Source organism: Camelus ferus, chromosome 27 (assembly GCF_009834535.1).
Source record: "Camelus ferus isolate YT-003-E chromosome 27, BCGSAC_Cfer_1.0, whole genome shotgun sequence".
NCBI classification, from domain to species: domain Eukaryota; kingdom Metazoa; phylum Chordata; class Mammalia; order Artiodactyla; family Camelidae; genus Camelus; species Camelus ferus.
Genome location: NC_045722.1, coordinates 23730624 through 23757561, shown reverse-complemented (window position 1 = coordinate 23757561; position 26938 = coordinate 23730624). Strand labels below are relative to the sequence as shown.

The following is a 26938-nucleotide window of genomic DNA, read 5'->3' as shown; positions in this document are numbered from 1 at the left end:
TCAACACAGTGAATAGTTGTTATCATTTCTAACAATTTCTATCTTTTAACCGCTGCATTTAGACAATATATATTTAATGTAATTATTGACATGTTTGGATTTAGATCTTCCATTTTATTGTTTGTTTTCTCTTTCCCTCTGTATTTTTTTGTTTCTCTGTTCCCCTTCCCATGTTTCAGTTATTTGAATATTTTACAATTCTATTTTAATTTAATTTTTGTAATCTTTGATATCTCTTTTTATAGTTTTTAAGTGGTGACTCTAGTAATTACAATATGCATACTTTAAACAGTCCTTTTTGGAATTCAAGTGAAATTCAAAATCCATTACCACCATATAGGTCCCTTATCCTCTCCCATGTGTTATAATTTTAAGTATTACATCTACATCCTTTAAATACCATATCAGCTGATGTTGTAATTTTAATGTGAATCTTCAAATATATAGTAAAGAACTCAAGAGAAAAAGGATAGTCTATTATATGTATGCAGATCATGACCATTTTCTGATGTTTCAGCATTTCTTGTGGTATCATTTTCTATCAGTCTGAACATTTTCCTTTAATTCTTTTAGAGGTTTGCTGGCCATGAATTCCTTTACCTTTCCTTTATTTGAAACTGTCTTTATTTCACCTTTATACCTGAAGGATATTCTACTGGGTATAGAATTCTAGTTTAACACCTTTTTCTTGCTGTACTTCAAAAATTTTGTTCCTCCTTCTTCTGGCCACCATGGTTCTGGATAAGAAATCTATAGTCATTCAAATTAGTGTTCCCCTGTTGAATGTGTCACTTTGATCTAGCTGCTTTCAACATGTTTTCTCTGTCCTTGGGTTTTGACCATTTGATTTTGTTGTGTCTGGTCATGGATTTCTTTAAGTTTCTTGTCTTTATTTCTTTCAGCTTCTTAAATCTATAGATTTGTGTCTTTTGCCCAGCTTAGAAAATTTTCAGTCATGATATCTTCAAATATTTTTTTCTTTTTAGGAGCACTGTGCTCTCCTGGGACTCTGGTAACATGAGCATTACACCTTTGGCATTGTCTGACAAGTCATTGAAATTCTCATTTTGTCAGTCCTTTCTTCTCCTCTTCTACAGATTGGAATCATCTACTGATCTGTCTTCAGACTGACTGACTCTTTTCCTCTCTCACCTGCAATCTACTACTGAGTCCATTCAGTGAAGTTTTTCTTCCAATCATTGTATTTTTCGGTTCTAAAATGTCCATCACTTAATGGAGCATCTTAATAATAACATCTTCAAAATCTTTGTCAGATAATTCCAACACCTGCCAACTCAGAGTTGGTGTCTTTTGATTGTTCTCTTCCTTGGACATCGAGATTTCGGTGGTCCTTCATCCGTCAAGTACATTTGATTGCATCTGCAGCATTTTTGATCTTATGTTATGAGACTCTAAGTCTTATTTATAATCTATGGAAGATGTTGACATTTTTATGTTAGCAGGCATTCAGCCTGGTTAGGTTCATACTGCAAGTTTCCACCTGCCTTCTCTGGACTGTGGTTCCAACTTCTTCAGTTTTTAAAGCCTTTGTTGTTGTTTTTGGCTAAGCCACACATCACTCAGCCTGTGACCTGGGTGGTGGTCTCTTCAGTCAGTCCTTGGAGCGTTTTGGGTACTGATGAGGACCAGATCCAGGCATGGGCAGCTCAGGGTTGGGGAGAGGGGAGTCCAGGAGTTCATAAACCACCTTATGGGATTGTCTTGTGAAGCTCTGCCTTTTTATAACCTTCCAGTTACTTAATCCCCTTTCTGTCCTGTGCACATAGCCCTGTCCTGAGCCCCTGCTCATGCAGGGCTCATGAATGGGTTATATCATACCCTCCTCAGACTGCAATATCCTTTGGTGCATCCAATCCAATGCATCTTTAGGATTCTTTTCCAAACCCTAGCTCAGTGCTGGCCACATGTGGCTGTGTGTTCATACAGACCATGATCCAGGACCAGCAGGCATGGAGCTGACCACTTGTGCCTCCACACACACCCTGGGGAGGCATTCCTGCCCGGGGCTGTGACACCAGTGCCCAGACCTGACCTGTTAGGAGGCAGAGAGCACAGGTCATCCCTGATGGGATGAGTGCTCACACTGTTTTCCTGCACAACCTTTGACTGGGAGCTGGAACAGGAAGGGATGGCCCTCTTAGAGGATCAGGATTCTCTAGAGATTGGTAAGGACAGCATTGTCAGGCAGGAATTAGAGCTGTGCCATCTAGCAAGCACACTCATGTGTTATGTTACGCGTCAAGCATGGCTGTGAGGCTGTCAGTATCATCACCAATGACAGATCTGAAACCTGAGATTCAGAAAATGAAATCAGTTCCCAATGTCCCACAACCCGAAAGAGACAGGGCCGGAATCTGAACTTGGGACTGACCGCAAATGTAAACCCATGCTCTTAACCAATGTGAAACAGGCATGGAGAGTCAGAATCAGCAAGTTATCCTGAGGTTTGTGATGAAAATAACCAACTTTGCTTTCTAACATTTTATAGAAGACAAGGTTATTTGTTCTTTTGATGGGGTGGATCATGGAGGCTGAGAGGCTGTTAGAAGAAAGAGAGAAAAAGACTGAGAAAAGGGAGTCCTCTCAAGGACTCTTGGGCAGCCCCAGGGAGCACTTACACTCTGGTTCCCCACTTCTCTTGTGTGTTTCTCCTTCTGTGACTGAGTTTCTATAATTTCATTGTCATGTCTACGTAAGTTTATAGTGTGTTTGCTGCCTTTCTCTTTAATTGGACTTTTTCAGAAATAACTAGAATCCTAAATGCTTTCACAATGCACAGTCTCAGGGATGTGAACATAAGTCAGTCTTCTAAGGACAAGTGAGTGGCTTTCCGCTGCTGGAAGGTGCCTGCACTGCGGGCTGGCACTCCAGGGTCAGAGGTTGGTCCCTTGTGGGAAACAAGGCATTCTTAGGAAGAGTCCTCAAGGTTCTGTGCCTCCCACCAGACAACCAAGCAGAAGGAACGTTCGTTCACCTTATGAGGTCTCACATTTGCCAATGTGGAACCCAGGTCAAATTTTTAAAGACTTTGCTAATTGAAAATACAATCAAAGCCAGCAAGGCAGCACCCCAGGCAGCAGCGGAAGGGCACAGTGTGGATTTGGGGGCGTCCTGGCTTAAATGGCAGCCTTAAAGCTCACCCCAGCAAGAGTCACAGACCAGGAAACCCGCCTGGGCAGCTTCAGGGTCCTGCCCAAGGGCAGTCAGCCAGCCATGCAGAGGGGCAGGTTGTACGTCCAAGCTGTCTCCTCTCTGCTGCTAATTGTCTGGTTCAACTGTCCACCTGCTTGACCCCACACACCCTCTGAGCTATGACTGGACAGGATGATCACCTGGGATGTTTTCAGATGCACACCCAGGGGCATTGTGTTAGCCTCGGCTTGAATGTATGTCTTCAACACACTCCTCTTCCACTTCCCTTCCCTTCTTAAAAAATTCCAGTCCTAAAGCCTTAAGGTTCATCAAAGCAAGGTGGGCATCTGCAGTGGGTGGCGAGGGAGTAGGGGGTTGGCAGGACACAGAGGACCGAGGCCAGGGAGTCAGAGCCAGACAGAGTGAGAAGGGCAGCTCAGGGGAGGGGCAGCAGCACTGGGGGATTGTTTCCATAAAAGGAGATGTGTCAAACAAGGAAATAGAATCCTGGTGCCTCACTGTTGGAGGAAGGCGTTACAAGTAGAATGAACTTGTCCCATTGGAAATGAAAGAATTAGGGGACTCAAAGTTCCAGAGAGATAGTAGAGAGATGATAGATAGATAGATAGATAGATAGATAGATAGATAGATAGATAGGTAATAGGTAATAGATGACAGATGAAACTATCTGTGTACATTTGTGGGTGTACACACACACACACACACACACACACACACGTCCCCTACCTCTATTTACTGAGTCTAAGAGCAATGACATTAGCAAAAATCATATTTTGGCTTCTAAACACCATTGTCCACTATTTTAAAAAAAAAAAAAAAAACCAGGAGAAATGGCTGAATCCAGGGCTGAGGCAGAAGATGAACTTGGACCACCTTCTTGTGCTGGAAAGCAAGAATGTGCTCTAAAAAACAATGCAAATATTAACTAGTATATATAAAATAGATTAAAAACACAAATTTCTTTGTATAGCACAGGGAACTATAATGGAAAAGAACATGAAAATGAATATATGTATTATATGTATGACTGAAATGTTACACTGAATGCCAGAAATGGACACATTGTAACTGACTAGACTAATAAAAAAAAATGCAGGCTGTCACATGAGCTTGAATGAGCCCCATTGACCAAATTAAGGAGTATCTGAGCATCAAAATAATCACACTAATGAATTATAACCCATTGGATAAAATAGAAGCCGGGAATCCATCATGATAATAATGTAGCAGGGTTTGGTGAGGAATGGGATATGGGTGTGGGTTCAGAGTTCCTCCCCATAAAATGCTTATTAATTATGGAGAGGAAGTGAGCAGCTGTGCAGAGGGGAGCCTGGCAGATGGCCCTGAGGGAGACCCGGTCACCGCCAGGCCACCCAATGGGATGCCACGAGAAGGATGCAGCGGAACCCAGTCTGCTCTGATTGTGAGCAAACACAAACCTGGACTGTAGACATTCTAGGCAGAACCAGGCCTGCAGCCTTCAAAACTGCCCAGGTCACGAATGTCAAGTATCCTGACGAATGTTCCAGACAGTGGGAGGGTAAGAGACAGCACGGCACGATGCAACATGTCACCTGGCATTAGAGCCTCTGTTCAGGGGCCCTGCTGGGACAGCAGGCAGATGGTGACTGGGGTCTGTCCTGGGGACCAGACCCGGTCCCAGTGAGGATCCTGTTGTGATTCCAGAGGCGAACGCCCCGTTCACAGGAAATGCACGCTGACTCCACCAGGGGGATGGGATTTCAGGTGGGCAATTTGCTTTCAAGTGGTTCAAGGAAAAAAGTTATACTTTATGTGCAACTGTTTTGTGAGTTTTTGGGTGCTGCCAAACTTTTTAAGGTACTAAAATAAGATATATTGAGGCACTAGAAAAGTGAACAAGAAAAACTTGTGCAATCACAAGTAGGTACAATCACAACAAAATCCCCAGGTGACTGCCACGTGTTCCCAAGGGTTCACAGCCTTCGTTCAAGAAGCAATTGTAGCAGGTGGCTGCAGGCTGTGTATGCAGCACTGTTTGTCCAGGCCATCCCACCCCAGGGTTCTCAAGAGGGGCCACACTTGCTGGCTCTGAACCCTACCTGCTCCAATCCTCACAGATCCCCCTCGGTTAATTCTGGGGGCCCTGGATCAACGCAAAAAAAAAAAAAAGCATAACATAAAAATTGAGAATTATGTTTTATTTGGCAGACATTCTGAGGACTTAAGCCCTAGAGGCAGCCTCTCAGATTGCTCTAAGGGACTGCTCCAAAGAGGTGGGGAGGAGCCAGTATATATATATATATCTATAGGAGTTTTTGCATCAAAGACCAGGTAGTCAGAACATCAAAAGATGATTGTTAATTAGAGAAAACCAGACATCTCAAGTTAAGGAATTTAGTACCTTTCTATATATGAGAAGATGTGAGAGTCTGGGCTCAAGGAGAGCATTCCTTTGCTATGCACCTAGCTGTCGAGGGCCAGTGTCCTGTTCTTTCCCATCCCGAGTTCCCTCAGGAGGCACTGCTGTGGGTGGCTGCAGTGGCTGATGGCTACTGGTGGCTGCAGCATCCTTGGTTTACTGATACGGTGGGAATATTTTTCATTCACAGCCCCTATTCGAGTGCCCAAGAGGCAAACCTGGCTGGCACCAGGGATGCCACAGAGGTCCCACTGAGCTGGGGACAGGGGCTCTCCCCTCTCCCATGTTTCTTCTTTTGGGGGTAACCTGGTTGCTGAGAGACTTCAAGGCTACAGTCCTCTGCCCAGGTTCTACTGTCCCAAGTGGAAGCAATTCTTAGACCTACTGTTTCCCTAAGCCGGGGACAAGAGTCAGGGGACAGGCTGGAGAGGGTCCAAGTGGCCAGAATTGGGCATCTGTCACTTCCTCCCTCCCACTAAGGCAGCCTTCTCCCCACCCTCTTCTGTTGGGAATTCCCAGGAAAGCCCCTCAGAGCTTGGAAGCCACAGACCACCCCGGCCCATCAGATGTTTCCAGGCACGCCTGCCAACCTGAGGGTGAAGCTTCAGCCTAAGCTGCTGGATGTAGGAGTGAACCCAAAGGGAAGCATCCATCCCCCCTGCTCCCACCGCACCCTTGTTACCCACCCTCCCCGGAGAACCGGCCCCGCGTGCTTGGGGTGGGCTGCCTCTGTCACCAGGGAGACCACATCTTCAAGGTGGCCACCAGCCCACTCCACCGGGTTCTCTGTACCTCAGGCTCTCCCCTGAGACCACCCTACCCAGGGTGGGGTTGGAGAGCTGGGGCCGCTGTGTCTGCCATCGCTGGGTGGTGTGGAGAGAGGCGGCCTCAGATGGCCGCGACGGCTGGGGTCCGGGGAGGTGAGGTCCAGAGGGGAGCTGCTCTGTCCTCCACTCCCCCGTCCTGACTCAGTCCAGTGACAGGCTTGCTTTGCCATGTCTCCCAGCGTGGACAACTCCGAGGACCCCGTGTATGAGAGTTTGGAGGAGTTCCATGTCTTCGTCCTGGCCCACATATTAAGAAGACCCATTGTCGTGGTAGCAGATACGATGCTGAGGGACTCGGGCGGAGAAGGTAAGTCTACATGTAATAAAACATGTATTTTAAATTTTTAATTTTTTGGGGTGTAGTTAGGTTTTTTTTTTAATGGAGGCACTGGGGATTGAACCCAGGACCTCGTGCGCGCTAAGCACATGCTGTACCGCTGAGCTGTACCAACACCCCTGCAAAACAGATGAGCTTTCTTCCTCAGCCAGAAAGCATACATCCCAGTTAAGGAAGACACAACCAAACATCACGGCTGGGCCCCTAGAAGGACACAGAGCCTTACTCTGCCTGGACAAAGATCCTATTATTTCTCCGCATGTGTTTTTTTTCCTCCTAGAGGAAGGAGGGATTGCTTTCGGCCAAGCATCCACCCTGGGTGTCAACGGTGGGCAGCCAGCAGAAATCTGGCTAAGTCGGGGTGGGAACCAACCCCGAGGGGCTCCCGGTGCCCACACCCTCCAGCAGTGCGGGCCTCATCCCAGGTCCCCTCCTGCCTTTCTGCACATGCGTTACAGAGGAGAAAGGAAAGGAGAGACCACAGAGTCCCTCGCCAGGCTGTGGTGGAGTCGGGACGCGGGGAGGAGGAGTTGAGGATGCAGGCCATTCCTCCGGGGTGGACACTGCCCCTTGATTTACCAACAAGGAGCCCAAAGCCCAGGGAGGCCACACGATGTGCCTCCACCCTCAGCTGAGGCCTCGGAGGGACTGGGCCCAGGCAGGGAGGGCTCCAGGCATGTCCTCCCTCCTGCCTTGCTGGAGCCCACTGGGAGGCCGCACTCTCTGAACAGGAGGAACAGAGGAGGGTCTGGGATGCTAGATGGACCCAGGAGGTCACCCCTTCCCCACCCTCTTGTGGCCGTGGTTATCACAGTGGGCAGGGGGCTGGGAGTACGTTGGTCACTCCCAGGGCCGCCTCTAGGGACACGAGAGCAGAGACAGGCCTCCCATAGGGATCCCTGTGCCCTTGCCCCCTCCTGCTCCCCGTGCCCTCACCCTTGTTTGTGTCTGCAGCGTTTGCTCCGATCCCATTTGGAGGGATTTACCTGCCCTTGGAGGTGCCTCCCAACAGATGCCACTGCTCACCTCTGGTTCTTGCCTATGACCAAGCGCATTTCTCTGCCCTGGTGTCCATGGAGCAGAGAGATCAGCAGAGAGAACAAGGTACGCCCACCACCACCTGATGGTGCCCGGGGTGGGGGACAGAGAGGGGAGGGATAGGCCTGGTGGGGCAGGAGGCAGAATGTGCAGCCCTCCCTGGGAAGCACACTCAGTGGTGATGGGTTTGCAGAAAACTGCCATATGCATACAAAAAAATATTATCATTGAGAATAATGCCAAAAATAACTTTTAAAATATGAAGCAATAATTAATAATTAATAACTAATAATCCTGCCACCCTTAGACAGCCCTTTCGGGGGTGCCCTTTCACATGGGTGCATATTTTATGTGTATGTAATTAATCTTCGGTGGAAATTTTAAAAGTTCCCCTAATGCAGAGTCGACAAACTGCAGCCCACCACCTGTTTATAATAGTTTTATTAGAACCCAGCCAAACTCGTTCAAAGGCGTCTTGTCTGTGGCCACTGCTTTTGTGCCCCAGCTGCAGAGTTGAGACGCAGCCACAGAGATTGTGTGACCTGCAAAGACTAGAATATCTACTAACTAGTGCTTTGTGGGAAATGTTTCCCAGCCTCTGCTCTAGAGTAGGCTTTTGGATCAAAAGATGGAAATTTGCATTCAAACCGTTACATGGGAGTTTCCTGCCAGAAGCCATTTCAGGGCTGCAGAAAGTCTCACCGGGCTAGCCCCACAGGCTGCGCATTGCACACTTCCAGCCACCAGTAAGATGGACCCGTGTGGAGCTTGTCTTCAGTCCATGCGTTATGTGTCTGCTGTAGAAATGGTGGGGGTTTTATTTGGAATGTTAACTGCTGATGGATGTGTGACCAGCTCTGCAAAGAAGGGGAAGCCCCTCCTTCTGTCACTTCTGTCTCTGGTTTCACGGAGATTTCCCAGGAGACTAAGGAAGGAAAGACAGATGAATTTCAGGGTCGCCGGCATCCCTGAGTGTGGTCCCAGGAAATACACGGTGGCTCATCACATGGCGATGTGAGTCCAGAAGGAAGGGGAGCAGGGAGGCAGCCGACTGTAACAGACCATCGCATCACTCTCCTGTACTATTTCCAGACATCTTGCCTTGGCCACAGGGAAACATATTTCATCATGAAGCTTTTGGCCAGTGAGTGCTGGCCCCTCCCTCGTGGCTTCTGGCTCTCCTCAAAGCTCCCTGCTGCTCTTGGGAGGCAAGAGGGCCCTTTCTCAGGGCCTTGGATCCACGCCAGGGGCAGGACTTCTGGTCCAATCTCCCAGAGACTCTCTGTGGTCAGGGGAAGATCAAGGTCCCACGTTGACCTGTCCACTTCTCACGACCACTGCGGGGCAGATGCTCCAGGGCCCCCTTCTGCACAAGCAGAAGCAAAGCACGTGTAAGCAGCTCCCGCTGGCTGGGTAACTTCTGCACAGTGTGTCAGGGCCTCACACGTTTTTGGAGAGAACACAAATGCTCTGCAGAATTTGAGGCTTTAAGCATTACTACCCACCTTCACGGAGCTGATGGGTGCTAAAGTCCAGTAGTCCTGCACTATTTGTTTGGTGGGGGGCCAAGGGTCCATTCAGTGAATGCATCCAGATTTCAGGGACCCAAAGACAACAGTGCCTCTGCCTTGGGATCCTCACTACCTTGTAGGGGAGACAGTCCAGCCCACCACGCTACATCCTACCAGGCAGGGTATGCCCGGAGCAGCCACAAGCTCCATTCAGCTGGGGAGCAATTATTCTAACAGAGGAGAACGGACAGATGGGCAGACAGAAGAGAGAGGTGGGCTAGAACAAGTCTTGGAGGCGGCTTGTGATGACAAGAGTCCAGTACCAGGGGACAGAACAGGCCTGAGCCAAGGTGCTGGGCTGTTGAAGGGGTGTTGCTAGTGGGTTGCTGGCATGGAAGTGAGCAGATGTTGTAGGAGGGTGGTGGTGCTATTCACTGCGTGGCCTAGGGGGTACCACGTGACCTTCCAGCCTGTCCTCTTGTCTGTCACCAGTACCAGAGCACCCACATCCCTGGGGGGTGAACCCTTTTCTCCTTCCCTTCTCCACTCTCCTTCCCTTCTCCACTCTCCTTCCCTTCACCCCTCCCCAGTCCTCTGCCCTTTCTTCTTTCCCTTTCTCTTCCTTTCCACCCACTATCCATATTTGGTCTGTTTTCATTGGACATGTTTAAGTTCATCACCACTTAATTATGGACATCACAGGACAGTCCCTCCAGACACTGAAGTCCTCAGTCACCTCTGGAAATCCTGCCTGTCCTGAAGCCAAACCTATACCCTGATCCTTAAACATTGCTTCAGAGATAAACCTCGAAGCCTTGATTAGCTAGCTCCCTTCCTGGCCACAGTTAGTGCCCAACATCTCCCCCAAAAGGACCTGCCATAGGTGGGAAGAACAGCACAGATGCTGTCTGGGAAGTCGTCTCCAGAGGGAGCCTGCCCCAGGGTTCCTCCAGGGCATCATCCTTCTGTCCCACACTACAGCAGAGGCTGTAGGAGGCTTCCTGAAAATACTAGATCCCAGCAATTCAGCTTTTGTCATCCCAGTGGTTGTGGATGGTAAGGAGAAGCTAAGAAGGTGTCAGGAACTTGCCCAGGGAATAGACTCAGCCTCTCTTCTCAGCCTTTATGATGCCAAGGAAATGGTAGCAACCACAGAGAGCCATGATAAAAGCCTCCAAAAGAAGATAGTTCAGAATAGTATTGGGCTGCAAGGGGCTCAAAGGAGAGGACTGCTGTTATTGCTTCTCTAACAGTGAGTCCTGAAGTCAGTGGTTCAGGGCTGATGCAGCAGCTTTACACGTTCTCAGGGAATCAGGCTCACAGCCTCTCCCTGCTCCACCATCCTTATGCAGCCTCATGGTCATAGAATAGGTGCTGCAGCTCCAGGCATCACATCCACATTCCAGGTATCACATCCACATTCCAGAGTGGGCCAAATGCTTCTCTTCTTGAAACTGTCTTTTCATTTGAGAAGAACAGCTTCCCCAGGAACTCGTGCTGGCATCTTACTCCCCAAGGCTGAGCTCCCTTCTTGCAGTTTCCTGACTGCAGAGCAGCCTGAGAAGTGAATGCCTTGGCTGAAGGAGGGGGTGAGGTGCTTGGTGGCGGTTCAGGGAGCCAGCTCTGAATCAGGTAGGGGATGTGATGTTTCCAGACAGTTTCATATGGACTTTGCTCTTTCTTTTGCCAGCAATGACCACTCATCCAGGGAAGGACAAAATGCAAAAAGGAGTTCTTTACCAACTTGGTTCTTTGTCTGGAAATAAACCACATTGGCGGTCAGGCTGTCAACCCCTTAAAAAGCAGTGGTGCGTGAGGCTGTCAGTGCCATGCTTCTGGGAGGAAAACTCATTCTTCTTTAAACGCAGACAGATAAGCAGTGTCCCCTTCCCCGCCAACCCCAGCACCATGCAGCCGCCTGCAGATCTCAGGTTCAGGGCTGCCTGCGTGAGGGGCAGCGCGTGCGCAGTGGTGGCACCCTAGGAGGAGGATTGTGGGGGGAGGGTCCTGGCTGAGAGCCAGGCGGGGTGCGCCCTGGGCCTTTGCTTAAATGGAAAGTTTTTTATAGACACTGATGTTACCACCTCCTTAGCACTCTTGCCATCGCGGACCAAAGACCAGAAGCTGAGTGGGAGGAAAGTTGGTGGGGAAACCATCCTCCTCCAGAAAAGAGTCTCTTCAAGAAGTGGTGCTGGGAAAACTGGACAGCTACCTGTAAAAGAATGAAATTAGAGCATTTTCTAACACCATACACAAAAATAAACTCAAAATAGGTTAAAGACCTACATGTAAGACTGGATACTGTAGAACTCCTAGAGGAAAATATAGGCAGAACACTTCTTGACATAAATCACAGCAATGTTTTTTTCAAACCACGGGACCTAATTAAACGTAAAAGCTTTTGCACAGCTAAGGATACCATCAACAAAATGAAAAGACAGCCCACAGAATGGGAGAAAATATTTGCAAATGATGCGACCGACAAGGGACTAATTTCTAAAATATACAAACAGCTCATACAGCTTAATAGCAAAACAAACAAGCAACCCAATCAAAAAATAGGCAGAAGACCTAAATAGACATTTCTCCACAGACGACATCCAGATGGCTAGATGGCACATGAAAAAATGCTCAATATTGCTAAGTATTAGAGAAACGCAAATCAAAACTACAATCACATCAGTCAGAATGTCCATCGTTAAAAAATCCACAAATAATAAATACTGGAGAGAGTGTAGAGAAAAGGGAACCTTCCTACACTGTTGGTGGAAATATAATTTGGTGCAGCTATGATGGAGGACAATAAGGAGTTTCCTTAAAAAACTGAAAATAAACTTACCATATGATCCAGCAATCCCATTCCTGGGCATGTATCTGGAAGGAACTCTAATTCGAAAAGACACATTCACTCCAATGTGAATTTATAGCAGCACTATTTACAATAGCCAAGAGATGGAAACAACCTAAATGTCCATCAACAGATGACTGAATAGAGAAGATGTTGTATATATACAATGCAATACTACTCAGCTATAAAAAAAGAATAAAATAATGCCATTTGCAGCAAGATGGATGGACTTGGAGATCGTCATTCTAAGTGAAGTAAGCCAGAAAGAGAAAGAAAAATACCATATGATATCACTCATATATGGAATCTTAAAAAAAAGAAAAGAAAAGAAAAAAGAGGACACTAATGAACTCATCTACAAAACAGAAACAGATTTGCAGACATAGTAAACAAACTAATTGTTACCAGTGGGGGAAGGGATGGGAAGGGATAAATTGAGAGCTTGAGATTTGCAGAGACTAACTATATAAAATAGATGAACAATAAGCTTATAGTATATAGCATAGGGAACTATATTCAACATCTTATGGTAACCTATAATGAAAGAGTATGAAAAGGAATATATGTATGTATATGTATGACTGAACTATTCTGATGTACACCAGAAATTGAGACAACATTGTAAATTGACTATACTTCCATTTAAAACATGGAGGGGAAAAGTAAAACAATAAAAGTTAAATTATAGACTTTGTAGTTACTTTAAATATAAAAATAAAATATACAAAGAACTCTCAAAACCCAGTAACATAAATCCCCAACAATCCAAATAAAAATGGGAAAAGACACAAACAACCATTTCACCAAAGAAGAGATACAGATGGCCAGTCAGCACATGCAGAGATGGTCAACATTAGAACTGCAATGAAACATCACTACACACCTGTCAGAATGACTAAAATCTTGAAAACTGACAACACCAAATGCTGGAGAGGAAATGGAGTAACCCAATCGCCCATACATTACTGGTGGAAATAAAAAATGGTTCGGCCACCCTAGAAGGCAGCTTGTTATAAAACTAAACATCACTTACAACCCAGCCATTGTACTCCCAGGCATTTTATCCCAGAGAAAGGAAAGGTTATGTTCACACAGAAGCCAATGCACGAGTGTTTATAGTCGCTTTATTTGTAATAGCCAAAAACCAGAAATGAACCCACATGTCTTTCCTGGGTGCATAATTCAACATGCTGTGGTACATCTAGACCACAAAATCGTACTCAGCAATAAAAATGAGTGAATATGACTCATGCAATTACGTGGGTAGATCTCAGGGGACTTATGCTGAGGGAAAAAACCAATCCCAGAAGACTTGCATTCTTGGCCAAGACACAAGATAAAATCCCACAAGAAGAAATAAGTGATGAGGAGATAGGCAATATATCCGAGAAAGAGTTTAGAGCAATGATGTGAAGGTGTTCAGAGAACTCAAGAGGAGTATAGATGCACAGAGTGAAGTTTTTAGCAGAGTTTGAAAATACAAAGAATACCCAAATAGAGCTGAAGAATAAAATTACTGAAACGAATAACACACTAGAAGGAACCAAAAATTGACTAAAGGAGGCAGAAGAATGGATCAGTGAGCTAGAAGACAGATTAGTGGAAATCTCTACTGTAGAACAGAAAAAAAGAAAAAAGAATGAAAAGAAATGAGGATAGCTTAAGAGAACTCAGGGACAACATGCAGCACACTAATATTCACATTATTGGGGTCCCAGAAAGAGACAAGTGAGAGAAAGGACCTGAGAAATTTTTTGAAAAGATAATAACTAAAAACTTCCCTAACCTAGGAAAAGAAACAGTCACCCAAGTCCAGGAAGTATAGAGAGTTCCACCCAGGACCAAAGGACTGCATTCTTAAAATGATTAAATTAACGAGATGGAGAACAAATGAGTGTTTCCGTTGACTCTGGGATCTCCGGAGAAACAGAACCAATAGGATCATATGGATAAATGTAATAGGAGATTTATCAGAGGAATTGATTCACATCATCATGGAGGCCAAGCCATAGTACCATGTGCCAACTGGGATCTAAAGAACCAGGAAAGCCAGTAGTGTAATCAGAGCCAAAACACCCAAGAAGCAGAAGCACCAATGTCTGCAGGCAGGAGAAGACAGGTGTCCCAGCTCAAGCAAAAAAGCGAATTCCTCCTACCTTGGCTTTTTTGTGCTATTTGCGCCCTCACTAGATTAGATGATGCCTGGATGATGGTGATGGTGGTTTTCTGTACTCTGTCTACCAATTCAAATGCTCATCTCTTGTGGAATCACCTCACAGACATACCCAGATGTAATTTACCAGCTTGCTGGACACCCCTTAGCCCAGGCAAGTCGATTCATAAAGTTAACCATCACAGCGGTGGACAGGGATTAGGGACACAGAGGATTATTTAGAAGCATGCTGTTTACATTCCAAACAGCTGAGGATTCTCCAAATATCTTTCTCTTATGGGTTCATAGTTTTATTCAGTTATGGTCTGAGAACAAACTTTTTATGAGTTCCATACTTCTGAATTTACTAAGGCTAGCTAAGAATATGTTCTATCTTGGTGAACATTCCATGGGGTCTTGAAAAGAATATGTGTTCTGCTGTTTTGGGTTCTCTAAGTGTCACTTCAAGTTCTCTGATTAGCTCAGTCTACGCTATCTTTGCTGGTTTCTGTGTATTTGTGCTGTCTGTTGGCTAAGAGAAACGTGGCAGTCTCCAACCACAGTGAATTTGTCCTTCCTTCATTTTTGTTAGCATTTGCTTCATGTTCTTTGAAGCCCATATACACATGTAGGACTGTGACATCTGCATGGAGCATTGACCCCCATATCGTTATATAATGTTCCTCTATATCTTTGGTAACAGTTCTTGCTCTGGAGTCACTCAGCTTTCTTTTCATTAGCATCTTTTAACCCATTTATGTCTTCATCTTTAAAATGGATTTCTCATAGTCCATATCTACTTGAGTTTTGCTTTTATATCCCACCTGACAAGCTTGTCTATTAATTGGTGTGTTTTGACCATTCACATTCAATGCTATCTCTTTTCTACTTGTTCCATCTGTTTTTTGTTCCTTTTTTTGTCTTTTGCTGTCTTCTTAGGGGTTAATTGAGCTTTTTTTTTTTTTTTGGTTTCATTTTATCTCTACTGTTGATTTACTATTATACGACAATTTTTAAATTTTTTTGGTAAGGGTGATGACTTTTTTTATCGAAGTATAGTTGATTTACAATGTTGTGTTAGTTTCTGGTGTACAGCGTAGTGATTCAGTTATACGTACATATATATTCTTTTTCATACTCTTTTTCATTATAGGTTATTACGAGCCGTTGAATGTAGTTCCCCGGGCTATACAGATCTTGTTTTTTTATTTAACATCTATCTGTGTTAGTGATTTCACTAAGGTTTACAATAGACATCTTTAATTAATGAGACTCTATTTTGAAATAACATTCTACTTCCTGTGTTGTATAAAGACCTTATGACAACAGATCCAAAACTCTCCATCCCATCCCTGTGCTACTAATATCACGCACTTTACTTTTGCTTATGCTATAAACACATCACACACAGCTGCTTTCTTTGCCTTAGTTCTCTCTCAGAGTTACTAAGAGGAAGAAAACATAATTTTATTTTCAAATTTATTTATTCTGAGTCTATCACTTTTCATTTCTTTGCGTAAATCCAAGTTTCTACCAGTAGCATATGCCTTCTGCTTAAAGAATTTCCTTTAACAGTTTCCAGGGCAGGTATACAGAAGATGAGTTTTCTCATTTTTGTTTGAGAAAGTTTGTATGTCTCCTTCCTGCTTCAGAGATATTTTGGCTGGGTATAGAATTCTGGATTAGCAGGTTTTTTCTTTCAGTACTTGAAAGACGTCACTCCATTGTCTCCCTGTCCTACCTGTTTGATTGTGAAAAGTCTGCTGTGATTTTTACATCTGTTTCGCTTCTGTAATGTGACTTTTTCACTCTGGCTGCCTTCAAGATTTTCTTTGTCTTTGGTCTTTGGCAGTTTGAATATACTATATATATGGATTTGTTCTTGTTTTTCCTGCTTGGTTTTTTTTTTTCCTTAGCTTCTTGGATCCATGGTAGAGTTTGTCATTCATTTGGGAAATATTTAAATAAATAATGTCACCCATTATTTATTTAAATATCTCTTCTGTTCTGTTTCTCTATCTCTTTTCCTTCTGGAGATTACACTTACACACATCTAGGGCTATCTGGCAGTGCCCCACTAATCTTGCATGTTCTGCTCAGCATCCCCACTACTCTTTTTTTCTCAAAGTTTCAATTTGGGTAATTTTTTTTTTAGTTGAAGTATAGTCAGTTACAATATGTCAGTTTCTGGTGTACAGCATAATGTCCCAGTCATACACATACACACACACACACACACACACACACACACACACACACACATACATCTATATATACACACACACATATATTTGTTTCCATATTCTTTTTCATTAATAATTTGGGTAATTTTCGTTGACCTGTCTTACTGCTCACAGATTCTTTCCTCAGCTGTGTAACGTCTACTGAACAGCCCCTCAGGGTCATTCTTTATCTCTATTATTGTGGCTTTTTTTTTAATTTCTAACATTTTGATTTGACTCTCATAGATTTTTTTTTCTCTCTGCTGAAATCAACCCTCAGCTCCTGGATTATGTCTACCTTTTCTACTAGAGTCTTTAACTTATTAGTGAGTTATTTTAAATTCTATGTCTAATAGCTTCGATACCTGTGTTGTCTCTCTGGTTCTGTCACCTGTCTTTTCTCTTGTCAATGTGTCGGTTTCCTCCTGTCTTTTCTTACACCAAAAATATTTTTGTTGAAAGCCAGCCATCTTGAGTAGGACAATATAGACTAAGGTACATCATTTTGATTCCTGAAACTAGGCAAGCTTTTTCTTTTGCTGTGGGGGGGTTTGGATCAGTCTAGTCAGGATCTGATGTTGCCATGGTTACCCTGCCTTCAGATTTCTCAAGTCATATCTTGTGTTTATGGTGGGGCTGGTATTTCTCACTGTCTGCTGCACCCTTTGTGCTGTGCCTCATGTCGGCAAGGTTCTCTCTCCAGGTTCTTGCCCCTTTTCTAGCAGTAGAGTGCAGTGTGAGAAGGGGAGCCCAGAATGGTAATGTTTCTGTTACTCTGATTAAGGTTTTATTTTAGGTGGGTGCTATGTCCTTGAATTCATTGAGGGGAGTGACCTCCCCCAGCTGTGGTTCTGGATTCAGCACATATACCTGCCCTTCCCCCTGAGAAAAAAATGGTTTATTACCTGTTTTCTGCCCCCACCTCAAACTTTACTGGGGAAAGGCCCAGTGCTCTAAGGCCAGCAATGAGTGTAGCCCTGCCCTCTGCAGTTTCTTCCTTAGTACAGAAGGCAAAGGTCTGTGAAGGACACTTTTTCAGAATTCTAGCCTGCAGGTGACTGTGAATTCCCCTTATATCTGTGGCCCCCAGAGTTCTGTATTTTTTCCCTAGGCTACACCCTTCCTTTACCAACTTGTCAACAATCTTAGCTGAATTCTTCTTACTGGGGTCCAGCTGAGTCTGCCCCAATTAAGCGCACAGCCATCTCTCCTCAAAGGCACCTTAGACTTGGAGCTAGCCAGTTGCCTATGACTTAGGTCTCTGGTATGTTAAAGGAAAGTTGTGAATTTGTGGTTCGTCTGGCTGGTTGTGGTTCTGCCGGTGGGATGTGGCTCTTCCAGCTTTTTCCATCCCAAACAGGAACCAGAAGTCTCCATTCTTTTTTGGAAAATAAGTACTGAACGTATGTTGCTGCTGTGGCTCCCCTTTGTCCAGGCGAGTCTGAGAGGCTGCTTCTATGTTTCCAGGTCAAAAGGTAGGAGAGTTTTTTCAAAGGCAAAAACAAAGTCTGCAGGCTTATTGTGAGAAGCATGGCTATTTGCCACCGGAGGGCAAGCTACCGCATCCCTACCCCCTCTCTGGGGGCAGCCAGGTTTCCACCAGGGTGAAGTAAGTGTGTAAAGCGAGAGGCAGAAGCATCCAAAGGACCTGATGCTCACAGGGGGCCTGTTGGCGAGGTCTCCCTAGCCTAGACAGCTACAGGTGGGGCTCCCGGGCCCTGTGGCCCCGGCCCTGACCCGCAGGGCACGGCTCTGCCCTCGCAGAGAAGATGCCTCCTGACATCCGGGCTCAGGAGCCTGCTAGGTGGCCAGCCTCTAGCGTCTTCAGGTGATTCCAACTTTCTGCTTTGTGTGTTGCGGGGCAGGGGGAGGTTGGTGGGCAGGCAGTCAATTCCAGCCCAGCTATTGAGTGTAGGAATTCCTAGGAGCCCTTTGGTAGGAAGGTGAGGCCGAGGGAGCTGTTCAGCTGTACTACTTAATTTGGTTTGTCTAAAACAAAGAAACCAAAATCATAGTGCTTCAAGGCAACAGAAGTTTGGTTCTGATCCAAATAGAGTCTAAAACAGGTGTTCCTGATTGGCAGGCAGGTTCCCTCCAAAGGTCCACCTGTAGGTCCACCGTCCTCATAAGGCATCCCGGTGGGAAGGGGTGAGGGAGACAGCCCCCCCACTCCTAAACACATGCCCAGAACTTCCCACAGAGCTTCTGCTCCCGGCCCATGGGTGCAAGTAAGCACCAGCTCCTTCCTAATGCTGGCAGCTGGACAGACACCCCCAAGGCACCTCTCCCCTGGGTGGTGGACAGCCAGACCCCAAAGCGCCCACACTGCACCCACAGAAACTGCTCCTAACAGATTATTGTTCGAGAACAGTGTCTTCCAGATTTGCTTGCTTTTAAGAACCACAGAGGGTGCTTATTTAAAATAGAGTCCTAGGATCCTTTTCCTGGACACTCTGGTTTGGCCATCTGCCTGGGAGCCTGGAGTGGGCACCTTTACCGAGCCTTCCAGGGAGTCACGCGGCCCTAAAAGGTGTCTGCGGAGGGAGCCTCTACCCCCTGTCCCCACCCATGGGTGGGAAGCCGGGCCAACCCTCTCTCTGTTGTTGTCGTGACTCATGGAAGTATGGGACTGGCTCCTGGGTGTGACTATCCTGAAGCTCAGCCCTGGGAAGGGTGGCCTGGGTATCGTGACCAAGTCAGGGCAGATCAAGCTGCCCCTGCTCTCCCAAACCAGAGCACCGCAGCCTAGTCTCTATCCAGATTAAATGGAAAATCCGGAGCCCAGCTGTGTTTCCCTCCTCTGGGGTGTAAGCCGGGGAGGGGCGGAAGAAGGGGATGCTCTGGGGTCACATTTTCTCCTTAGCAACACTGGAGGGCAGCAGTGAGTCAGTGTTGCCAATTTCCCATTCACAAATCAACTTAATGGGATTCAGGCTTAGATGTTACGTCTTTATTATTACTTATTTATTTGCCTTTGTGTTTTTGCCATGGCACCCTTGTGGTGAATCACAGGGAAATGACACGTGGTGGGTGTGGGGCAGAGGAGGAGGGAAGAAGAGGGAGGGTAAACCCTGGGCAGGAGGAGGGCCCCCCTGTGTGCTGGAGTGGTGCCCAGGCACTCACTGTCCCCAGAGATGAGGCCCTTGGTGCCAAAGGAAAGCAGCCTGTGGGAGGCACCATGTGTTCAATCAGGGCTGGGCAGCATCTGGCCACCAGCAGACGAGTGAAAGAGAGGCACTCCAGTGCTGGAATGGGTGAGGATACGCCGGAAACGGGAGCCCCCGTGCCCCACGAGCTGTCAGCTCCTAGCCCACTTCCCCACCTCTAAGGGGACCCGGCCACACCTGCCTCCTCAGCTGATGGGATGGCAGAGGTGAGAGCCCCTGGTGGAGAGGGGTCTGAGTGGCACATCTGAGGATGCACCAGCGCCCTGCTCTGCACCTCTGCATCCCTGCATCCCCCAGGTTTGGGCAGGCTGGCTCCCCAGGCACCAGCCAGCCACTGGCACGAAGCCAGGAGGCCTGGCTCCAGCAAACAAAGCAGTTGGCATGGTCAAGCCCAGGGGCCTGATTCGAAGCTGAGGGGTGGGACTTCCTACAGGGAGCCTTCACTCGGAAGCTGCCACTCAGAGAACAGAAGTGGAGAAGTGGGGTCGCCACCTTCCTGTTCCTCTGTCCCTGACAACAGGAGTCAGCCTGTCCCTAGGAAGCTGATCCCACTGGGCCCACCGCAGCTCACTCAGCTCTTAGCAGATCCCAGACACACCTGTAAACACTGCCTCCGACACAGCCTCTGGGAGGTGGGCCAGCATCTCGCCCACCGGGGCAGGGCGGTAGGGGGTGGGGAGCGAGCGGAGGCGGCTTTCAGTCAGGAATGGTTTTGATGAATCAACCCTTTGGTGCAGTGAGGGGCACCTCTCTCCTCACTGCCTTCTCCACCTACCTGTTCCCTCCCCGGAAGGCTGGCTGGCCTATCCTAGAAAGGCTTGTGACAGATCTCTCAGCCTGCTGTTTCCCCCCCTCAAGGGGCTTATCACCACCCGATGTCACCTGTTTATCCTTCCCTGGTACAGGATGTGAGCTCCCTGTGGCAAGGGCCACCGGGTCCCTGGGTCCCACACCAGCACAGACTTGCTGAATGAACTCAGAAATGAGCAGGTCAGCAGGCAGCCCTCACTCCCTGTCTCTGGAAGGAGATGGGTGGGCCTGGCCCCAAACTTCCTGGGAGGTGACCTTGCACAGTGCGCTATCTGGCCTGAGTCCCTCCTTATAAATAGCAAAAGGCTATTTTTTGTCAGCTGCCCAAGGAGGGCACCCGCCTGCCGACAGACCCACGTCAAGGCCAGGCAATGCCTTCAACTGCTATTAAGCGTCCACAAAAAATAGGGCATTTTTTAAAACCATTAGTAGAGGTTTGGAAACCCACGGCCTGAACGCTCCTGCTGGCATAGACGTCCTGTGTATGCCTCTGTTCGGAGTGCTTAATCACAGAGACACCTGGTCTTGGTGGCCCTGGACTGTCCTCCCTGGCGGTTGCTGGGACTTCGAGCCTCTGGTCCCGCCCGTGGACCACCTGGCATTGGTCTCTCTTCTGCGTTCCAGCCGTGATCCCCCTGACGGATTCGGAGCACAAGCTGCTGCCTCTGCACTTTGCGGTGGACCCCGGGAAGGCCTGGGAGTGGGGAAGAGACGACAATGACAATGCCCGGCTGGCCCAGTAAGATCCGACCCTATGCCCCTGCCCCACCCCCGGGACCTCCGGGACGGGCTGTCGCTGGGTTTCCCGGGGGAGGGGCCGGGCAGCGGCTCCCCTGCTCCCACCGGCCGGCGGGCGGGGTGCGCCCCGGCGAGCTGGGGCAAGTTTCACTCTGTGTGCCTCTCTTGCTAGCCTGATCCTGTCGCTGGAAGCCAAGCTGAACCTTCTGCACAGCTACATGAATGTGACGTGGATCCGGATCCCCTCCGAGACCCGGGTGAGCCAGGCGAGGGAGCGCTGGGACCCATGTGCAGGCGAGGCGGGGCGGGGCGGGGCGGGGCGGGGCGGGAGCATCCTCTCCATCGCTGGGCGGGGCCGCGCCTGGTCCCCGCGGTGCCCGCGCTCCTGCCGCCTGGGCTCCTCCGGTTCGACCGCGTGCCTGGGCGCGCGTGTGCCTGCGGGTCTAGAGGTAGGCGCTTGCTCCGGCGGGGATGTTTTGTCCCCTTAATTTTTCCAGGAAGGGAATAAACACGCCCACTCAGAAAACAAATCGTAGGCAAGTCACAACACGGAACTCTCACTGATGAGATGGGAACACAGTGTGCTGTCACGGAACGGAATTAATTATAAAACCTGTGTGTGTGTCCTTGAAAAAGCCAGGGGACTGAGAGCACAATTCCTCAGCATCCCCTCCTCCTCTCCCCTCCGGGAGAGTGTGAAAGGGGCTGCCCGCCCCACTTGGCCCCCTCCCCCGGGGAGGACCCACGCTATCCCCGCTTCCAGATGCTGAGAGGGATTCGCCTCTAAGTATCCGACTGATGTTTTTGAGATCTCAGTACTTAAGTCCCAGGAAAAGGGATTGTTTTTCAAGGCGACGGTCGGGGGTGCTCACAAAGAATTGGTCCTCCCCTGACATCAGTTTATTTGGCCATAAAGTGGGGCTCGTAACGAATATTTTTTTCAGTGACACAAGAAAAGCAAGTGGGGTAGTGCCCAGCAGAGTTAGGAGCCACAACTTGTTGGCAAAGCTCAGACTTCATACTTAAGCCTTTACCTGTATGTAATCTTTGTGAGGCTCCCTGAGGCAGGTACTCGTACCCCATTTTACTGATGGCACAAGCGACAGTCAGTGGCAGTCTGGCTCTTAGTCCTGCCTCTTACTGACCTTCCAGTCAGCTGCCTGGAGGATGTCAGGACGTCGCTGTCCACGTTCTTTTCTAGCCCCCATGACGGGTGGGAAGGCAGCAGCTCGAGGTCGGGAATCAGGAGGCTGTTGGGCTGGGAAAGTGAGGCTGGAGGCAGCATGGCGGGGGCAGGGTCTGTTTTCATCGCCCAGGTGGGGACAGCTGGTCGCTAACCTCCTTCCTTCCCGGCCCTCCCACCCTCCCTCCCCGCCCCCTCCGCAGGCCCCTCTGGCGCAGCCTGAGTCCCCGACGGCCTCGGCGGGAGAGGACGTGCAGTCCCTGGCCGACTCGCTGGACTCGGACCGAGACTCGGTGTGCAGCAACTCCAACAGCAATAATGGCAAGAGCGGCAAGGACAAGGACAAGGAGAAGCAGCGCAAGGACAAGGACAAGACCCGCGCGGACTCCGTGGCCAACAAGCTGGGCAGCCTCAGCAAGACGCTGGGCATCAAGCTGAAGAAGAACATGGGCGGCCTAGGCGGCCTGGTGCACGGCAAGATGAGCCGCGCCAACTCCGCCAACGGCAAGCACGGCGACGCACCGGAGCGCGGCAAGGAGAGGAAGGCCAAGGCGCGCAAGGGCAGCAAGGAGGAGTCGGGCGCCTCGGCCAGCACGTCGCCATCGGAGAAGACCACGCCGTCGCCCACGGACAAGGCGGCCGGCGCGTCGCCCGCCGACAAGGGCGGCGGGCCCCGGGGCGACTCCTGGAAGTACAGCACGGACGTGAAGCTGAGCCTGAACATCCTGCGCGCCGCCATGCAGGGCGAACGCAAGTTCATCTTCGCCGGCCTGCTGCTCACCAGCCACCGGCACCAGTTCCACGAGGAGATGATCGGCTACTACCTGACCAGCGCGCAGGAGCGCTTCAGCGCGGAGCAGGAGCAGCGGCGCCGCGACGCCGCCGCCGCCGCCGCCGCCTCCGCCAACACGGTCAAGAGGCCGCCGCGCAGGCCGGACGCTGAAGTCGCGCCGGGCCCCGAGCGCGCCTCTCCGGGCCCGCCGGCCGGGCCGCCCACGCAGCTGGTGCTCAAGCTCAAGGAGCGCCCGAGCCCCGGGCCGGCGGCGGGCGCACGGGCGGCGCGGGCAGCGGCGGGCAGCGTGGCCTCCCCGGGCCCCGGCGGCGCGCGACGTGCGGGCGCCAGTGGACCGGCCCCCGGCCGGAGCCCGCCGGCGCCGGGGCGCCAGAGCATCATCCATGTTCAGGCGGCGGGCGCGCGGGACGAGGCGTGCGCCCCGGCGGTGGGCGCGCTGCGGCCGTGCGCCACGTATCCGCAGCAGAACCGCTCGCTGTCGTCGCAGAGCTATAGCCCGGCGCGCGCCGCCGCCCTGCGCACCGTCAATACGGTGGAGTCGCTGGCGCGCGCCGTCCCAGGGGCTCTGCCGGGGGCGGCGGGCGCGGCGGGCGCGGCCGAGCCCAAGTCGCAGACCTACACCAACGGCTTCGGCGCGGCGCGGGACAGCCTGGAGTTCGCCGACGCCGACGCGCCGGCCGCGCGCTCGAACGGTGAGGGCGGCCGGGGCGGCCCGGGCCCGGGGCCGGCGCAGCGGCGCTGTCAGCGCGAGAACTGCGCGTTCTACGGGCGCGCGGAGACCGAGCACTACTGCTCGTACTGCTACCGCGAGGAGCTGCGGCGGCGGCGCGAGGCGCGCGGGGCCCGGCCCTGAACGCGGCGCCGCGCGGCTCCGGCCGTCGAGCGTCTCTTTCCCGTGCTGTCCGTGTCTCTTGGACGTGCCCTGGGCCACCGGAAGGCCGGCGACGCCGCTGTCCGTGCTGTGTACGTGTTTGGTCAAACGTTCCTAATGGTGCCTGAACCTACACTGACGCCACTCAGGTAGTAGACGGATAGGAAACAAGTCATACTGTTGGAAGTGGGTGTGCTAGCTAGCATCTGCCTCGTACCCGTGGAAACTCAATAGCCATTGCAAGAGTATTTTTGTTCCTCGATAAGAGAAATAAAGAAATTTGCAGCCCTTTGTTTTTAGAAGGGAGTGTTTTACATGCCTTTTTTTTTTTTTTTTTTTTTGGCTTTTTTTTTTCCCTAACCCAGCGACTGACCTCTTCCATGTAGTGGTCACCTGCGTGCAATCGGTGCCACCCAGGGTCGAGAAGCGAACGCGCGGCCCCGGGACCGCGGTGGCGACTTTGCCTCAGGCTTCCACCTACCGCCCCTCCCTGGTCCTCGGAGGACAGGAGGCGCTCTGCCTCCCCGTTGACGCCCTGGGGGTCCCCGTGACCCTTTAGGAATCCGTGGCTCCATCTCATAAGCAAAACCTCCTCCCGCAGCCCCCGGCTCGAGCGACATTCACACTGCCATCCAAGCCGCGGGCGTCCGTAGGATGTGCACCGGACAACCTACCTCGCAGGGCGCGGTGAGGTGGAGTGATCGCTCCCGGTGCCGGGCAGCTCAGGTGACAGGAGTTTTCCAAAGACACCTGGGGTCCCAAAAGCAAGGTTCTGAACTCACAATTTGGAGTTGCCCGTGGAGGAGCAAAGATGACCGCCTGCGCGCATTTCTCCTTTGAAGACACTTCCACAGTGACCTGTCGCCGGAGGGCCCCTAGGCAGAGACCTTCGGTGCCCCAGGAGAGAGACGAGGAGTTGACCTTGTGGTCACTGTGTCAGCCCCCACTAGGCGGCTTTGGAACCTGGCTTGCACCTCTTTCCAGAGGGAGAGGGCTGGGGCGGGGGCGGAAGGAAGCCCATCCCCACCTCCACCCGCATCTGTCTGGGATCAGCCAGGTGAAGGGGCGCCACTCCATCCGGGTCCCCTCCTCAGGGTGGGGGAAACTCTGACTGGCTGCATAACACGTTAGGGGGCAGCCCCATCCTTGAGCGGTCCCTATTTTGGTGCCTCCTTACATTTCTTGAGGAAATTTTAAAAAATGTGTCCTTAGCTCCCCTGTTTTGAGCAGCAATATGCAGCCTCTTCCTTCCAAGATTACCTCTGGAGAAAACCATTCTTGGCCAAGGACACTGAGGAGTTAAATCTGCCTCACTAAGTGAAGATCTTGTTTCCAAGAAATACAGATAAGATGGATAAAATCCTCACTAGCAAAAGAATCCTTTAAAACCTGTGAGAGCCTTAGAATAGCCTCTAATAATCCCAAGAAAGAGGACAAAGCACCCAGCTTTGCTGCGGGTGTATCTTCAGAAAACACAGGAGGTAGACCATCTCTTCTTTGGAGCCAGCTTCCCCTTCTCCAGAAAGGTTGCTTCCCCCCACCCCACCCCACCCCACGCCCCAACATAAAGAGCAGCAAAAAAAAAACAAACAAAACAGGGAGGGGATTTTTTTTTACTTGTTTGAAGAATTATAATAAAGTAATTTGAGTATCTCCTGTGAGTAATTCCTTTTTGTTTTTAATTATCCACAGCAAGTGGAGTTTTCAGTAATTGATTCAAGTTTTGCATACGTGGTTCCTTAAAATTCTTCATGAAATAGGCTCTTAAAGAGATTTTTGGAAAGTTTTCCTTTTCACGTTAAACGATACTTTCAACATGTAATTACTAATATCCGTGTCCCTCGTGTTACTGGGGTTTCTTTTGTTAAAACAAAGAAAGTTGTTTTTTAAACAATTTCCCATGGAGAGATTTTGTGGCAGCTTCTTGGACCAATTGTTCACGTCATGCTGAGCAAAAGCTTTGCTGTCCAAAGCTGGAAGGTCACAGGAAATACGGCTTCACCTGTAGACACCAGCTTCTGCTCTGCTCCTCACTCTTAGAAGGTGAAAAAGGCCAGCCTGGAAAATGCTTCCCTGCCCATTCAGAAGCCACACTCACACACACCAGAAGTCAAGGAGGCAGAAAGTAAACGCTTGTCTGTTTCTGAATTGTTTCACATTAAAACAGCCAACTGGAAATTTCCAACACTGGCTATGTGAATATTTTCTCTTTCTCATGCTCTCTGCCAGGTGGAAGGAAGGAAGGAAGGAAGAAAAGGCAAACTGAGAATAAAAATGGTCCATTTGTAGTACCAGGAGAAAAAAGGAAAGCCTTTAAAACCAGGCAGTGTCATTCATAGGTATTATCAAAAAGCTGTTCTAGCTCCTTGAATTTCAGTCACCTCCGTCCCACCCCTATCTGACTTAATGTGCCATGAAAAGGAGCCTGAGATCCTGCATCCGGGGGCCCACACCAAGCTTCTCCCGCCACGTAGAAGGCCCCAATTTCTCAGCATCACAGGTGATTCCATGTGCTAGGCCACCTATGGGGGCTCCCCCAGCTGACATGATGGCCTCCCGTGCACATTATTTACAGATAGCCATTTCCGCTTGTGAGCGATCTGGGTCCATCCTTCCTCTAAACAGTATTAAAACCATGACAGCCTACCACTCCATTACATTTCCTAGTCCAGGGTACCAACGGCACTCCGTTCAGCCCTGGTCCCTGGCCACACAGCTCTTAGACCCAATTAGTTCATCAGGCTGGACGGAAACTATTAGAAACTAACGTGTTTTTCACATGTGGGTCAAGAGGTCTCCTAAGGTCTTTCTATGAATTGGAGGCCCTTTGGGGAGCAGGGAAAAGGAAAGAAGATTTGGGGAGCTC

The 26938-nt window shown here is 49.4% G+C and overlaps 1 protein-coding gene and 1 long non-coding RNA gene across 9 annotated transcripts in view; one reads left to right on the top strand and one right to left on the bottom strand.

Annotated features, from left to right (window-relative positions):
• OTUD7A (OTU deubiquitinase 7A) overlaps nt 1-24386 on the top strand; it is a 209134-nt gene extending 184748 nt beyond the window's left edge. For all 8 annotated transcript variants that reach the window (XM_032469184.1, XM_032469185.1, XM_032469189.1 and 5 more), the window contains 5 exons: nt 6582-6709; nt 7694-7843; nt 21112-21226; nt 21398-21482; nt 22612-24386. In XM_032469184.1, the coding sequence (XP_032325075.1) occupies nt 6582-6709; nt 7694-7843; nt 21112-21226; nt 21398-21482; nt 22612-24054 (1921 nt within the window). In that variant the 3' untranslated portion in view covers nt 24055-24386. The remainder of the gene's footprint in view (nt 1-6581; nt 6710-7693; nt 7844-21111; nt 21227-21397; nt 21483-22611) is intronic.
• Nucleotides 1316-15365, bottom strand: LOC116660261. The gene is made up of 3 exons (XR_004315685.1): nt 14645-15365; nt 6838-6839; nt 1316-1326 (listed from the first exon to the last, which is right to left on the bottom strand). It is a non-coding gene; the product is annotated as an uncharacterized LOC116660261 (long non-coding RNA).
• Nucleotides 24387-26938: the final 2552 nt, after the last annotated feature.